General features: G+C 40.5%; 2 protein-coding genes across 3 annotated transcripts; one reads left to right on the top strand and one right to left on the bottom strand.

Moving 5' to 3' along the window:
• Positions 1-42: 42 nt before the first annotated feature.
• wdr26a (WD repeat domain 26a) lies at positions 43-7,638 on the top strand. Of its 2 annotated transcripts, XM_058388918.1 has the most exons (14): positions 44-772; positions 1,386-1,485; positions 1,735-1,791; positions 1,897-2,033; positions 2,347-2,444; positions 2,932-3,088; positions 3,320-3,458; positions 3,565-3,705; positions 3,872-3,991; positions 4,082-4,227; positions 4,315-4,393; positions 4,499-4,628; positions 4,830-5,024; positions 5,171-7,638. In XM_058388918.1, the coding sequence occupies exons 1-14, from the start codon at positions 474-476 to the stop codon at positions 5,191-5,193; spliced, it is 1,821 nt and encodes a 606-aa protein (XP_058244901.1). In that variant the 5' UTR covers positions 44-473; the 3' UTR covers positions 5,194-7,638. The 2 variants fall into 2 exon arrangements, with proteins under 2 accessions (XP_058244893.1, XP_058244901.1); XM_058388910.1 differs by lacking the exon at positions 5,171-7,638 and having other exon boundaries at positions 43-772; positions 4,830-5,080.
• A 128-nt stretch (positions 7,639-7,766) lies between these two features.
• cnih4 (cornichon family AMPA receptor auxiliary protein 4) lies at positions 7,767-13,458 on the bottom strand. The gene is made up of 5 exons (XM_058388931.1): positions 13,321-13,458; positions 12,826-12,894; positions 12,329-12,441; positions 12,095-12,235; positions 7,767-9,754 (listed from the first exon to the last, which is right to left on the bottom strand). Exons 1-5 carry the CDS (start codon positions 13,387-13,389, stop codon positions 9,727-9,729), a joined length of 420 nt encoding a protein of 139 aa, XP_058244914.1. The 5' UTR covers positions 13,390-13,458; the 3' UTR covers positions 7,767-9,726.
• Positions 13,459-14,641: the final 1,183 nt, after the last annotated feature.

Below are 14,641 nucleotides of genomic sequence, written 5' to 3' on the forward strand. Positions count from 1 at the left end.
GAAGCTCTTGAAGGTAGCATAACGCTCAAGGTTGTTCAGGGCTTCACGGTGATGTCATCACGTAGAGACGTCCAAAGCGGACTTGCAGCTGTTCTGACAAACAATAACAACAGCAGCGATCGCATTCTCAAGCGAAATAAAGTGCGAATACTGCAGTAGGCTTCTGCAGTACATTTCATTTTGGACGTCTTGACAACAAGAGACACGTCTGCGGGACTCTTGTCGGCGACGTTCCCAGTGAAGTAACTCTGGCCTCCGCTTGCTCTTCCAGCGACTCGGAACCGGGCGGAGCTTCGCCACCGCGGAAGAAAGCCCGAGTGTCGGCGGCGGAGGGCGCAGGAGAGACCGGGGCTTCTGCCGGGAGTGCGGGCCTCTCTGCGGCTGTTTTGGGCTTCGCTTATCTCCCGAGCCCCCGCGCTATTACTGCTCTCTGCCGCAACCTACACAGGGGCACTGACACCAGCGTTTGTAACATGCAGGCCAACGGGGCAGGACAGGGACAAAATTCCGAGCTGTCCTGCCTAAATAGCGCCCAAAACGGCGAGCCGTCAGCAGTCGGAGGAGCGCATTCAAACGGGCTCCTGTCCTCCACAAACAACGGCACTGTTGTCACCGCAAACAACGGAGTCCCGGCACCGGGCAACCCTGCCACCTCTACCGCCACGACCTTGGCCTCAGAGACCGGCTCAATGAAAAAGAAAAAACGGCTGTCTCAGTCTGATGAGGATGTGATTCGTTTAATAGGGCAACATCTACACGGGTTAGGGCTTAAGTAAGTAGCTAGAGTCATTTCAGGGTAAACACGAAACCGTAATTTTTTTAAAACAAGGAATTGGTTGTGTCAAGAAAGAGAGGGGGGGGGGTGTTATGATGGGGGCTTTGTCTTTGTTGATGTTTGTCAAAGTCCTCAAATGAAAATACGAGTAAGATAAACAAACCCGCAAAAGAGGACGCAGGGGGCTCCATTTTGCAGAATGCAGAAAGCCTACACAAATCCTCACACTGGATACCTGTTTCTCAACACATTCAACTGTAGACAAAACCCTACAGCATCACTGCTTTCATTTTCATCATCGACCACAGAAAGCAGATCCTGGGTTGGATTCGCATCTTCATCATTTAGAATATCATAAGTGACTACATTTGATCCTGCCTTTGCCTTTAGTAGTTGCAGAATTAATGGCCACCATTAAATACCTCAGATATATTTTCTGTAGTAGTGAGGTATTAACAGCAGCCTGCATTCTAATGTGATTCAACAATGAAACCATTTCGTGTTTTTACATCACCCATACGTGTGCTTTATAATGACTTTGTGTCAGTCAGAATGGCTTAAGTAGAATAAATAAATGTCAATATCCCTGCTTGTTTTTTTTTTTCTTCAGTCAGACAGTGGACCTGCTCATGCAGGAATCAGGCTGTAGACTCGAGCATCCAGCTGCCACTAAGTTCCGCAACCATGTAATGGAGGGAGAATGGGACAAGGTAATAAAAACAATCATGTTGGCTGCTTGTTCTGGCTGCAGACATCTCATATGATTTTAGTTATAATTTTGTCGGATGGAGAGACTCATCATCTCCGTTCCTTAAAGGATGAATATAATTAGTGGTTTATACTCCTTAAGTTTAACCAGTGACTGGATTTAATCAGTTGTATTTAAGTGTGTCCTTGATGAATTGCTTTTTTTTTTTTTTTTTTTTAATCTCTGTCTCTTTCGTTTTTTTTAATGGTAGGCTGAAAGTGATCTCAACGAGCTGAAAGCATTGATGCATTCACCAAATGCTATTGTGGTGAGAGAGCAATTTCCCCACATATGCTTTTACTGTCAGGTATTAATCTTTTATATTATGCTCTGCTCCTTTGTTCGATGCATCTCCTTTTTATCCTCTGTTTAGCGGATGAAGTTCCTGCTCTTGCAGCAGAAGTATTTGGAGTATTTAGAGGATGGGAAAGTGTTGGAGGCACTGCATGTTCTCAGAGCAGAACTGACTCCTCTGAAGTACAACACAGAGCGCATCCATATTCTTAGCGGGTATAGTACTGCTGCCTTCTTTTGCAAGCTTTAAAGCTCTGTTGTCTCTATTTCTAGATTACAGACATGCTGATGCTTATCATAATGTCTTAAAATATCCACAACAATCTTCAGTTGATCTGTCTGAGTTTCGATTATACATAAGTAATTGTTGTATACAAATGAAATTGTTGCTTGCAAATGAAAAGTTTTTCATTTTAAATACACAGGCTTGTCAGGCATCGTGTCATGTTGTGTGCCTCACCAAAATTGTGTAATGAAGAAAATAAGAATGGAGGAAACATGTTGTAAAGCATATTTGTTGCATGCTTAGGTACCTGATGTGTAGCCATTCTGATGATCTCCGAGCCAAGGCTGAGTGGGAGGGAAAAGGGACATCATCTCGCTCCAAGCTGCTTGACAAACTCCAGAGTGAGTTTTACACACACAGACACACACACACACACCATCTTGTGTAATTAATTCCCATTTCCAGTTCACATAGTTTTATGTATTATGTATTCTTTGTCATAGTTAAACAGTTATATTTCTTCCTCCCTACCTTTTTTCATTTTTATCTTTTTATCTTTCTGTCAGTGCCATGTAATTTCCTTTTGCCTTTCACAGTCAGGGTTTGGGCCAGTTTCATTTTAATTCAGCCACCCCAGGAGACGAAGTGAATTCAGAAAACATGTTAAATAAATCTTTATTTAATATGTATTTTAAATAATTATTTTATTGTATAGATGTTTAGCCGATGACCTGAATTCAGTAAATCTCCTAAAGTGGCTGAGTTGAAAAGGAACTGAGTGTAACCTTGCCTACAGACTTGAATCAGCTATGTCTCTCTACTTTCTCCTAATTGGCGACCTGCCACTCCTGCTCGATCTCTCTCTGTATCCCTCTCTTATTTCTACAGCATATCTGCCCCCTTCAGTGATGCTGCCTCCTCGCAGGCTACAGACTCTGTTACGTCAGGCTGTAGAGTTGCAGAGAGATCGTTGCCTCTACCACAATACCAAACTGGACAGTAATCTGGATTCAGTGTCTCTGCTGGTGGACCATGTATGCAGCAGGTAAATGTTCTTTTCCCTCTATTTGTTTTTTTAAATACAGCATTTGTATCCATCTCCCTCTCTCTTGTGTCTGCCTCTGTTAACATTTGCCTTGAGTTGTGATCTTTGTGCTACAGCCTGTTGGTGATTCTATTTTTGTTGCAGTTTTCTTGCACCATGCCAACTCGCATTTATTTCAGTTTTAGATGCTTTACAGATGGCCCCTTTGAAATGTGTTCTCTTTATCTCTAGGAAACAATTTCCCTGCTACACACAACAGATCCTAACAGAGCATTGCAATGAGGTCTGGTTCTGTAAATTCTCCAATGATGGCACCAAACTGGCTTCAGGTTCCAAGGACACTACAGTTATTATTTGGCAGGTTGACCCGGTATGTGCTCCTCTTCAAAAATACATAAGAATATAATATACAATTACATCTTTACATCTAAAATAAAACTAGACATATAAACTATTTGTCTGTCATAAATAATCAGGAGACACACCTGCTGAAGCAGCTGAGGACCCTGGAAGGCCATGCCTATGGGGTGTCTTACCTGGCCTGGAGCCCAGATGATGCATACCTAATAGCTTGTGGCCCAGATGACTGCTCTGAGTTGTGGCTCTGGAACGTTCAGGTGCAGCCTTACAATATACAGCTACAGCTGTGCTGACTAGTTGTAATCTGTTCTCGCCTGGTATATTCCCCCCTCTTTTGCCCAGTGTTCCTGGGATAGGCTCCAGACACACTCCAGGGTAAACCTGATGAATAAATGGCTAAATCCCCCTATTATTGTCTTTCAGACTGGGGAATTGAGGACAAAAATGAGTCAGTCCCATGAAGACAGCCTGACAAGTGTAGCCTGGAACCCAGATGGAAAACGCTTTGTAACTGGGGGTCAGAGAGGGCAGTTTTATCAGTGTGTAGGTATCCCAGGAGTAGTATGTAATAATGTAATTGGAAAAAATAATTAGTCAGTTGTTGACTACTGTGTTTCATTTTTGACTGAATAGGATCTAGATGGGAATCTGCTGGATTCGTGGGAAGGCGTTCGTGTCCAATGCCTGTGGTGCTTGAATGACAGCAAAACTGTATTGGCTTCAGACACTCACCAGCGTATCCGTGGATACAACTTTGAAGATCTGACTGACAGAAACATGTAAGGGCATGGCATGATCTTTAAAACCAGTCTGACCAGAAAGTCTGTCCTTAACCTCCTTTCATTCCTGCTGATTCTGTTCTACAGTGTGCAGGAGGATCACCCTATTATGTCTTTCACCGTGTCAAAGAATGGCAGATTAGCTCTATTAAATGTTGCAACTCAGGTACTTCTTTTTTACTTGCTGGTTTGTGTTTCTCTACAGTATGTTTGTCTTTTAGATTGAACTGAAATAGCAGTGTTGCTCACTCTGCTCTGTTGCTGTGTGTAGGGAGTTCATCTGTGGGACCTACATGATCGAGTACTGGTGAGGAAGTACCAAGGTGTGACACAAGGCTTCTACACAATCCACTCCTGCTTTGGCGGCCATAACGAAGACTTTATTGCCAGTGGGAGTGAAGGTAAAAATGCCTGAATTAATGTGCATGACATCACTTCACTCTACATGTAATGCCTTGAACAATGACTTGATTCATGATGAAGCGGATCAGTTGATATTTACATCCCTTTAACCTGATTCATTGAAAATACTTTACAAACAGGTTTGCTTTAGCATGAACCTTTTACTTAATGATTTCCACTAAAATTTTACTTATTTTTAGACCACAAATTGTACATCTGGCACAAGCGGAGTGAGCTGCCAATCGCCGAGCTGACTGGCCACACACGTACTGTGAACTGTGTGAGCTGGAACCCAGTTCTCCCAGGACTCATGGCCAGCGCGTCTGATGATGGCACTGTCCGCGTCTGGGGTCCTGCTCCCTTCACTGAATCCCAGGAGGCAGAGAGGCTAGGTGGTAAGAGCTCTGTTAACAAGTTGCACCACCAATCTATGTAAATATCTGGACATTATGTGAGCATTCTGTCATCATTCTGTAGCTCATGAATGGTGAACACTTTTAAAACAAAATAAAATAGCCCTACATTTTTCCCTCCTCCATAGAATGCTGTAGCATGGACAGTTGATATTGGCCCTGGAGCAGGAGGAAAATCTGGGTAAACACTGCAAGAAATTATGGATGAATGAAGTAAAAAAATGCATACTGATGATGTTTTTCTGGAGGTTTACCCCCCATAGCAACGGAGAGGCTGAGCTTACGCAGTAAAGTTGGACCACTTGAATGAAACTCACCTAGCTGCTGGCATTTAGCCCTCAGACCTGCGTGGCTTGGCTCGGGAGGCTAATTGACCTCAGTTTGATGTCTGAGGAGCCGCAGCCTCACAAAACACACCAAATTATTATTTATTGCTCTTATTATTTATTGCTGTGTATCAGTTGAGGCATCAGAATTGACTTGTAGTCATGATATGTTCTGTTCTTGACAATATTCACTCAGTGAAGATTTTTATTATTATTATTATTATTATTATTATTATTATTAATAATATTTTAATCAGTTTAGCTCATATGATTTCCCTCAAGACCCCTGAGGGCAGCAAGGATTTGGAGATTTTGGAGGGGTCCACTAAAGATTGTCCATTATATCTTTACCCATATAAATATTGTGTTTTTCAGGCACCTGTGTGACTGTGTGCCTGGAAGACGTTTTCACCAGCAGAATGTAATAATCTTCAATGTTTAGACAATAATTTTAATTGACTGAATTTGCAGGCATTTTAACAGCGAGATTCATGAGACTCATTTCAATTTCTGAGAAAAATCTTAAAAAATAACAACTTTTTTTTTTTCCAACAAAGTTTATGGTACTTTGTTTTCTAAAGTCTCTATGATGGGTAAGAGGGGTGATGTAGCTAGACAGTGAGGGGATAAGGTGATTAAGATTTATCCTCACAGCATTTCTTGCTATGGGCCAGGGTAAGTCCGAAAGTATAAAATGTCCCATCAACTGACCTTACTTGAATCTTTAAATCTGTCAGAAAGGGACTGACCCATCAATGAGACTCATCATTGAGATTTGGGATTAGGCGCCCATGGCCATTTTCTCTGCATGCTCCTTGTTCCCTGCTGTCCTCCTCACGGACACCATATAAGATGTGGACCTTATTTACAAGGTTATGAGCACATGTAAATATCGACCATCAATAGTGCAAGAAAGAATGCTTTCCCTTTGTAAATGGCTAATAGGTGTTGGTCATATTTGGATTGTGTTATTGTAGCAAGTTCACCGTTATGCTTTTCAGTGAATTAATTGGATGTTGATATTAAATCAGGTGTCATGTACGATGGGGCTGAATTAGGTATAATTTTGTATGATATGGTAAATTGCTCAGTGGTGTTGATACTGGTTGAGAGGAATACAGTTCAAGGGTAATGTAAGCAAGCTAGGGCCTAAACAAACCTTCAGATCATCTTTCCTTAATGTTTTGGCTTACTGCAATATACATCCTAATGTACTAATCCCTTTGTCAGTCAGCTGTCCTATTTAGATTATTTTATCTTGATTTCATTTCTATTTCTTTTTTTCTTTCTTCTTTTTTTTTTTAACTTTGTTTAGATATACGATTGAATAATCTTCACAGTTGATGGATTTTTCTCTTTTATTTGGGTTAATTCGTTGTTTATGTTTAAGGCTATTTTGATCCTTTGTTTTAGTTATTATTCCCTCAACTATAATAGAAAATATATCTTCAGAAGTGGCCTCTTAATGACCTTTCTTTTTCTCTATGTGATGTTCTTATAATATACAGAGTGTTACAGTCTGGTCATCACACATAAGGAACTTTGCGTACTATGATTTGCTTGAAGTATGTGCTTTATATGTGTGTGTATTTTATGGCATGTATTATGACTGGTCATGAATATCATTTAGACTGAACATATCTCCTTCCAAATGACATACGTTTCCACCTGTATCAGGTATGCTTCTCTGTACAGGTTATCCCTCCCCTCACCAGCCAAACCTGTCCTGTCTTTGAGGAGTGACATGCACATAGAAACACACACACACACACCCCATAGGTTAAAACACTGTATCACCAACATTATGTTCAATATTCTGCATATGCAAATGATCTTCTTCTTTTTTTTTTTTTTTTTTGGTGACTTTGTATTTCATTTTCAGAGGAATTGTTTTTGCTTTCCTGTGTTGTGAAAGCATGGCTGTGAGCCAGCACGTTAACCACATGGCCCAGGGTGCAATTACCGGGCAAACAGTTGGCTTTGCATCAGGTTCTGAAGGATCTGTTTTGCATTTAACTGTGTTAATATTCTAAGTGATTGTACCGTTATGTAATGTGTAGGAGAAGTCTTACATATGCATATTTTCAATAAAGCATTCAGGGTTTTAAAAAAAAAAAAAAATAGAAAAACGAGTCACCATCGGTTTATCAACTTTCTGCTGGGTGGCACAACACGTCGTCCAGCCGGGGCAGTGCTTATGAGGAACTTCATGCTTGAGGAACTTAAGAATAAAATGGGATTTCTTTTGGAATTAAAAATCGACACTTCCAGTCAGTTTCCTTTTTTTTATTTATTTTTTTTATTTCCATGCAGTGTTTATTTGTTGTGGTGCATGTTTCAGGGGGAAGACAGTATCGCAATATAATATAAATACTGATGTCATTGGTTAACAACAATATAAAGGAAAATTGCTTTAATCAACCAAATCTCTCAAGTTACAAATTCATTAGTTACCATCATTTTCACTACAGTGACTTAATACAGTCCTAAATTACTTTTGCAGCTAGAAAGAAATAGATCTGGTTATGGATTTCAATAAATGACCCGGTCATTTTATACTTTAAAGATGCCAACCGAAGGTCACAGACTTGAGTTGGCAGCTGGTGATTCCTGCACACCTGCAGGAATAGTTCAATTTACAGTAAATGTAAGACAAATAAGAAAAACAAAAACATGCACTCAACAAAAATCCTTAATTCATCCGAGAATGCCTTGCTGAATTCTGGGTCATAATGAGTAGGCTTGCTTAGATGCTTAGTGTGCTAACAGGCAGCTCACCCAATATTTCTGCAGGTCTTGTCCTTTTATAATTAGAAAAAGCGATGTCTATCGAGGCAAAAAAAAAGTCTCCTTATATTGTAGACAACTCTTAAACAATTCTCTGCAGCCTTTAAGGTTAATTGTAATGAAAAATGATGGAGATTTACCCTTCTCCCAAACTGAACCCATGCCTACTGCTGAAACTGTATGTATGCCTCTAATGTTCATATGTTGCATTTCTCAAAAAGCTTTTACTGCTAGAAGCTCGAGTCTATTTCAGAAAATGTGAAAATCATGAAACAAAAGAATCTAGCCATTTTTAATGTCATTTGATTACATAATTATGACTATAAGCTGAAACCCCAACAAAATCAATAAAATGAATAAATATATGACACTTGCAAAGAAATGCAGGGATTACGGCAGTAATTTTAACACTCTAGTACCGTGCCTTTGAAAAAAAAAAACCCAAATAGTTCTTTATTTCTTTTTTCCCTTCAAAATCATGGATCAGGGCAAGGTCCAGAAGATATGGCCAGCAAGGAGAAATCATTACAACATGTTATACATTATTAAAACTGGGCTTTTCAGGGTGTTGAGCTAGTCCCAACAAGATGGAAAGGTAATCAATGTGAAACGGATAAACAGCATGCATGAAACTAATGAGACCAGAAATGCAGAAACTGTTTTTGACAGACCACTGCCATAAAACTACACTGCAACCAAAAACCTATTAAGAGATCACAGCAGGAATTCCCAGCTTCTTACCCCTGAGCATAGTGTTTTTCATTCTAACTGGACTCGTCTTTATTTAATAATAAAATGCGAGAATGGCTCACACCAACAAACCGCAGCTTGATAGATGAACTGATAGATTTGTTAAAATGAAAACCAGAAGGCATAGAGGTAACCATGGCACCCCCAAAAACAGGAATAACACTGCAGAAAACCAGGGACACACAACCTTTGCATTCATCATAAGTGAAATACATATGTACTGACTTAACCCAAAACCCTGCCAAGTCGGTCAATTAAAATGTGCTTAATACAATTTGATATCTTTCTTAGTAACTAAAGAACTTAAAAAACATTATACACAGAGCATATTCCAGCAATTTACAAATAAAAAAAAAAAAAAATAAAGGTCCATCTGGGAGACAGGTGGACACATTCACAATGACAGCACATTTAAGACAAGCGTGTGGAGACATGACGTGCTCATGAGCTGTAAGCTTATCAGTTGCTCTGATGAGTCAGTGAGATTGTCATGTTGATTCAGTCCTGAGAAGCAGCGCATGATGGGAGCAGTGCTACAGCTTGAGAACCTTTTGCACAAACGGCTAAATAAAGTAACTACACCAAGCTTTACTTCAATGCAAATACGTAAGCAAACGACAAATAGGAACGGCGGTCTCTCAAGTTGACTGTTTCAACGAGGAGAAGATTATAGTCATGGTGGAGTGTGTGGGGTTGTTGCTGTTTTTCTTTTTTTTTTTTTTTTTATTGAATTGGCTTTAGCTGTGAGTGATGACCGTATTCACAGCACAAATTTGACAGTTTATGGTTTTGGCAGTCGAGGTTCTTGCGTCTCTGCAGCATCAATCATTGATCAGTGCCAGGATCATGCTGGAAGTGAAACCAGAGAGAGTTAGTGTGTTAGTGAGCGTGAATCTATCCAGGCATGAGGCTAAATGGACAGAGGTTAAACCAGGAGGTAACAGGTACAGAAACCCTAAACAGACAGCGGGGTCCAGTTACTGGAGAGCTGGAGAGCTGCTGTTTAACTTTTCATTTGAAAAATAAACCTTGCCTAGCAGCTCTCATTTTATAAATACTAGGTATTCTTCATTTTAAACAATCTGGCTGTTTACACTTGTACAATGTGCCATTATACAAGATTTATTTATCCCGTCTCTTCAAAATCAAAAACATAAATGTGTATAATGCTACACGGTGATAACATTTTAGAAAACCCTTTTTCATACAAGCAGATGATGAATGTGATATGTCAAACATGACCTTCAAAGCCTACAGTAATTACTTTGTGGTATTACCCATGTTTCCCTGGGCTGTGTGGTTAACTGTTGTATGAAATGACTAAAATAGCTCTTGGAATGAACTACGAATGAAACAAAAAGCCTTACGATTGTTTAAGAATCAGGAACATGCCGATTATGTGGAAACACTGCTACAACTGAATAAAATAAAAATGCTGACAAAGCAATCATACAATGTTCCTGCTTAGTACATGCCTTCACCTCACAGTTACACACCAGCTGGACTTCAACGTGTGATAACGGCACATTAATGAACTGCTACGTTATGATATAATCTACTTTAGAAACTTTGTTAGAAAAGCATAATCTCTTGGCATGTATTAATAAACTAAATTAGTAAACTCTCTCTCCATATGTTTTTACATTATGACGACTACCACTCACTTCCAGGTAAGCAGAACATGGCACTGGGTAGCATACATCATCAAGGTGGGCTAGTTCAATGAAATTTTGATTTGACCAGCCCTACTGTTGAACAAGACCTTGACCGTAAACATTCAGTAAGTGCTGATACACTATAAGTATGTGGACACCTGACCATCACACCCATATGTGGTTGTTTCCCCAAACTGTTGCCACAAACTTGGAAGCACATGTTTCTATCCTCTTGGAACCAAGACCGTCCAAACCTGTTCCAGCACGACAAAGCACCTGTGCACCACTGGAAGTGCATAAAGACATGCTTTGCCAAGGTTGGAGTGGAAGTTGATTAACTCAAAAATCCTGAATTCAACCCCACCGAATAGCTTTGGGATGAACTAGAACACCAACTGCAGCCCTTGCCTCCGAGTGCCTGACCTCACTAATGCTTTTGTGGCTGAATGAGCACAATTCACTACAGCACACTCTGAAATCTAGTTGAAAGCCTTTCCAGAAGGCTTGAACAGCAATGGGGAACTAAATCTGGAATGGGAGGTTCAAAAAGCACATCTGAGGGTGATGGTCAAGTGTCTATTTACAGACCAAAGCTGACAAGTTAAAGGTAATTTAATTTAAAAATGGATTTCCTGTGGTAAGTTTAGCTCATCATTCTGAATTAGTATATATATATATATATATATATATATATATATATATATATATATACATACACACACACACACACACACACACTATATTGCCAAAAGTTTTGGGATACCCCTCAAAATCATTTATTTCATATGTTCAGGAGGTTAATCTTAGTTCAGGTGAAAGGTACTCTTAATGCTTCAACATACCAATACATTTTATACAATTTCATACCTCCAACTTTGTGGGAATAATTTGGGGATGACCCCTTCCTGTTCCAACATGACTGCACACCAGTACACAAAGCAAGGTTCATAAAGACATGGATGAGTGAGTTTGACTGCGAGCCGTTCCAAAACTGTCACGTCTGCCTTTACATGCACATTCATTTAATATGGAGTTGGCCGACTCTTTGCAGCTATAACAGCTTCAACTCTTCTGGGAAGGCTTTCCACAAGGTTTAGGAGTGTGTTTATGGGAATTTTTGACCATTCTCTAGAAGCGCATTTGAGAGGTTAGGCACTGATGATGGGCAGGCCTGGCTCGCAGTCTCTGCTCCAATTCATCCTGACCTCAACCCAATAGGTATTCTACTGGGGTGAAGTCAGTCCTGTGAAGTTCCTCCATATCAAACTCACTCATCCATGTCTATGGACCTTTCTTTGTACACTGGTGTGCAGTCATGTTGGAACAGGAAGGGGTCATCCCCAAACTGTTCCCACAAAGTTGGGAGCAGGAAATTGTCAAAAATGTCTTGGTATGCTGAAGCATTAAGAGTTCCTTTCACTGGAACTAAGGGCCAAGCCCAACCCCCTGAAAAACAACACGTGAATTCAATGATTTGGAGGGGTGTCCCAAAGCTTTTTGGCAATATAGTGTATCTGCATTTGTTTTTTTTTACCTGTACAAGTAGATGAAAAAGCAGAGTAGGTGGAAACCTAATTTGATCATGGCCTCCTTCATATGGGACTTTAACTGTCCTCTGTTGTGGATCTCTGTTGGGTCAAACACTCCCATGTTACCCATAGGAACCTTCAAATATCTTGTAAAAAAAAAAAAAAACATGTACAGTTTAGCAACACTTGTTTTTATTTACGAGCATTCTGTTAGTAAAATAACATCCCATCTAGCTCACCTGTAAACATTCCACGATGCCACGGGTACATTGAGGAGGAAAATAAACCAGTGCATGGAGACCAGCATTAGCAATGTCGCTAGAGCTTGGCCGATTAGTTCGGGAATGACCCACTACACACAGAGGATGAAATATGATTAGTCATGTTATTAATCATCATCAAACCATAAAGCACAAATCAAGTATGCGAGAAGGAAGGCAGTCCGGCTATGTTTAGTTTCAGCTGCTAAATGAAAGTAAGTTGGAGACCTGTGCTACAAATAGAAAGCAACTACCAGCATTTTAATATTTTAATACAAGCAGGTGACTTTCTTCTTCCCAAGATCAGTCACTCTACATGCTTTATATTTCACAGCTGATAAAACACAAGACTAAACCTGTCACGAACTTCACATTTATCTAAAGGGTTTGATCAGATACGGGAAAAAAAAAACAAAAACAAAAGATAATGCATTCATCCTCTTCTGTGTAATAGATAGCACCTCATGAATACTTACTTTGTTTAGCTTTGAACAGCAGGCTCGGGCATTAATGTAGTCACATTCAAGATCAGACAGAGTGATTATCTACACGTGGAGTTAAGGGCAGTTATAAAGCTCGTTGAAAGGAAGACAGTAATTTGTATTAGGACATAAGTCACAAGATAGGAAGTTAACCAACAACCGACCAAGTCAATCAGTTCATTCACATATCACCAGCAGGGTCAAATAAAAAATCTGATCACTACTGTAAATATCACAATACTGTCGCTATCGGATTAAAAAGTACCAGGTTCAATATTACAATATTACAGCCTTTATTCAGCCTTAAAGCCCTGGAGCAGTGTGTCTTCTCACAGTCTCCGGATCAACGCCTCTGCCTGTGGGACGCGCCTCAATGCTAACCAAATGACTGCAAGACGCAATAGCTAAGATGGTTAATACTGCACACTACAATATTCCTTACATCAGCGATTAATATACACTGAAGCAAAATGCTGTGAAAAAGGATACAAAGTACACAGACAAGAAAATCAAGGCGCAGCAGTCGACAAGCGACAGGATAAACACAGCAGCTTCCATCTTCAACTTCCCAATCCGCGCTTACTTCCGGGTAGATTTCTACTTCCGATCAGGCTTCTTCTTCACCTCACTGCACCCTCACGTGGCCGCACGACACTACTACCACATGGTGGACACAGCTCATCATTGCGATGTTAAGATTCAGGGCAGACGTTAGACATACTCTATATTGCCAAAAGTTTTGGGACACCCCTCCAAATCATTCACGTGTTGTTTTTCAGGAGCTGGGCTTGGCCCCTTTGTTTCCAGTGAAAGGAACTCTTAATGCTTCAGCATACCAAGACATTTTGGACAATTTCATGCTCCCAACTTTGTGGGAACAGTTTGGGGATGACCCCTTCCTGTTCCAACATGACTGTACACCAGTGCACAAAGCAAGGTCCATAAAGATATGGATGAGTGAGTTTGGTGTGGAGGAACTTCACAGGACTGACTTCAACCCAGTAGAATACCTTTGGGATGAATTAGAGCAGAGACTGCGAGCCAGGCCTTCTCGTCCAACCTCACAAATTTGCTTCTAGAGGAATGGTCAAAAATTCCCATAAACACAGAAGAGTTGAAACTGTTATAGTTGCAAAGGATGGGCCAACTCCATATTAAATTCAAGTGCATGTAAATGCAGACGTCCCAGTTTTGGCCTGACTTGCAGTTAAATTGGCTCATCCATGTCTTTATGTACCTTACTTTTTGCACTTGAGCACAGTCGTGTTGAAACAGGAAGGAGTCATCCCCAAACTGTTCCCACAAAGTTGGGAGCATGAAATTGTCCAAAATGTCTTGGTATGCTGAAGAATTAAGACTAAAACACAACACCTGAACTGAGGTGAAGATTTGGAGGGGTGTCCCAAATCTTTTGGCAATATAGTGTAGATATGCTGAATGGATTTCTCTTTTGGTCCATGGTCCAGTTCTGATACTCACATGCCCACTGTAGGTGGCTTCGGCGGTAGACAGCGGTCAGCATGGGCACTCCGATCGGTTTGCAGATATGCAGCAAGCTACGTTGTGTGTACTGACACCTTTCTATCAGAGCCAGCGTTAGATTCTTTCAGCAATTTGTGTTACAGCAGTTCTCATGTGAGATCAAGCAAGATGGTCTAGCCATCGCTCCTCACGTGCATCAAAATGTGCCTTGTGTGCCCATGACCCTGTTCCCAGTTCACCAGCTATCCTTCCTTGGACCACTTTTGGTAGTTACTAACTACTGCATACCGCCAAAACCCCACATGACCTGCCTCTGACCCAGTCATCT

This window comes from Hemibagrus wyckioides, linkage group LG01 (assembly GCF_019097595.1).
Source record: "Hemibagrus wyckioides isolate EC202008001 linkage group LG01, SWU_Hwy_1.0, whole genome shotgun sequence".
Lineage (NCBI taxonomy): Eukaryota > Metazoa > Chordata > Actinopteri > Siluriformes > Bagridae > Hemibagrus > Hemibagrus wyckioides.

Coding starts and splice junctions, on each gene's coding strand:
- wdr26a (XM_058388910.1), top strand. CDS start 474: ATGCAGGCCAACGGGGCAGGACAGGGACAAAATTCCGAGCTGTCCTGC. Junction 3,089..3,319: donor GTGGACCATGTATGCAGCAG/GTAAATGTTCTT, acceptor CTTTATCTCTAG/GAAACAATTTCCCTGCTACA. Junction 4,228..4,314: donor GATCTGACTGACAGAAACAT/GTAAGGGCATGG, acceptor TCTGTTCTACAG/TGTGCAGGAGGATCACCCTA.
- cnih4 (XM_058388931.1), bottom strand. CDS start 13,389: ATGGAAGCTGCTGTGTTTATCCTGTCGCTTGTCGACTGCTGCGCCTTG. Junction 12,236..12,328: donor GCATCGTGGAATGTTTACAG/GTGAGCTAGATG, acceptor TTTTTTTACAAG/ATATTTGAAGGTTCCTATGG. Junction 9,755..12,094: donor TTTTTCATCTACTTGTACAG/GTAAAAAAAAAC, acceptor TTTCACTTCCAG/CATGATCCTGGCACTGATCA.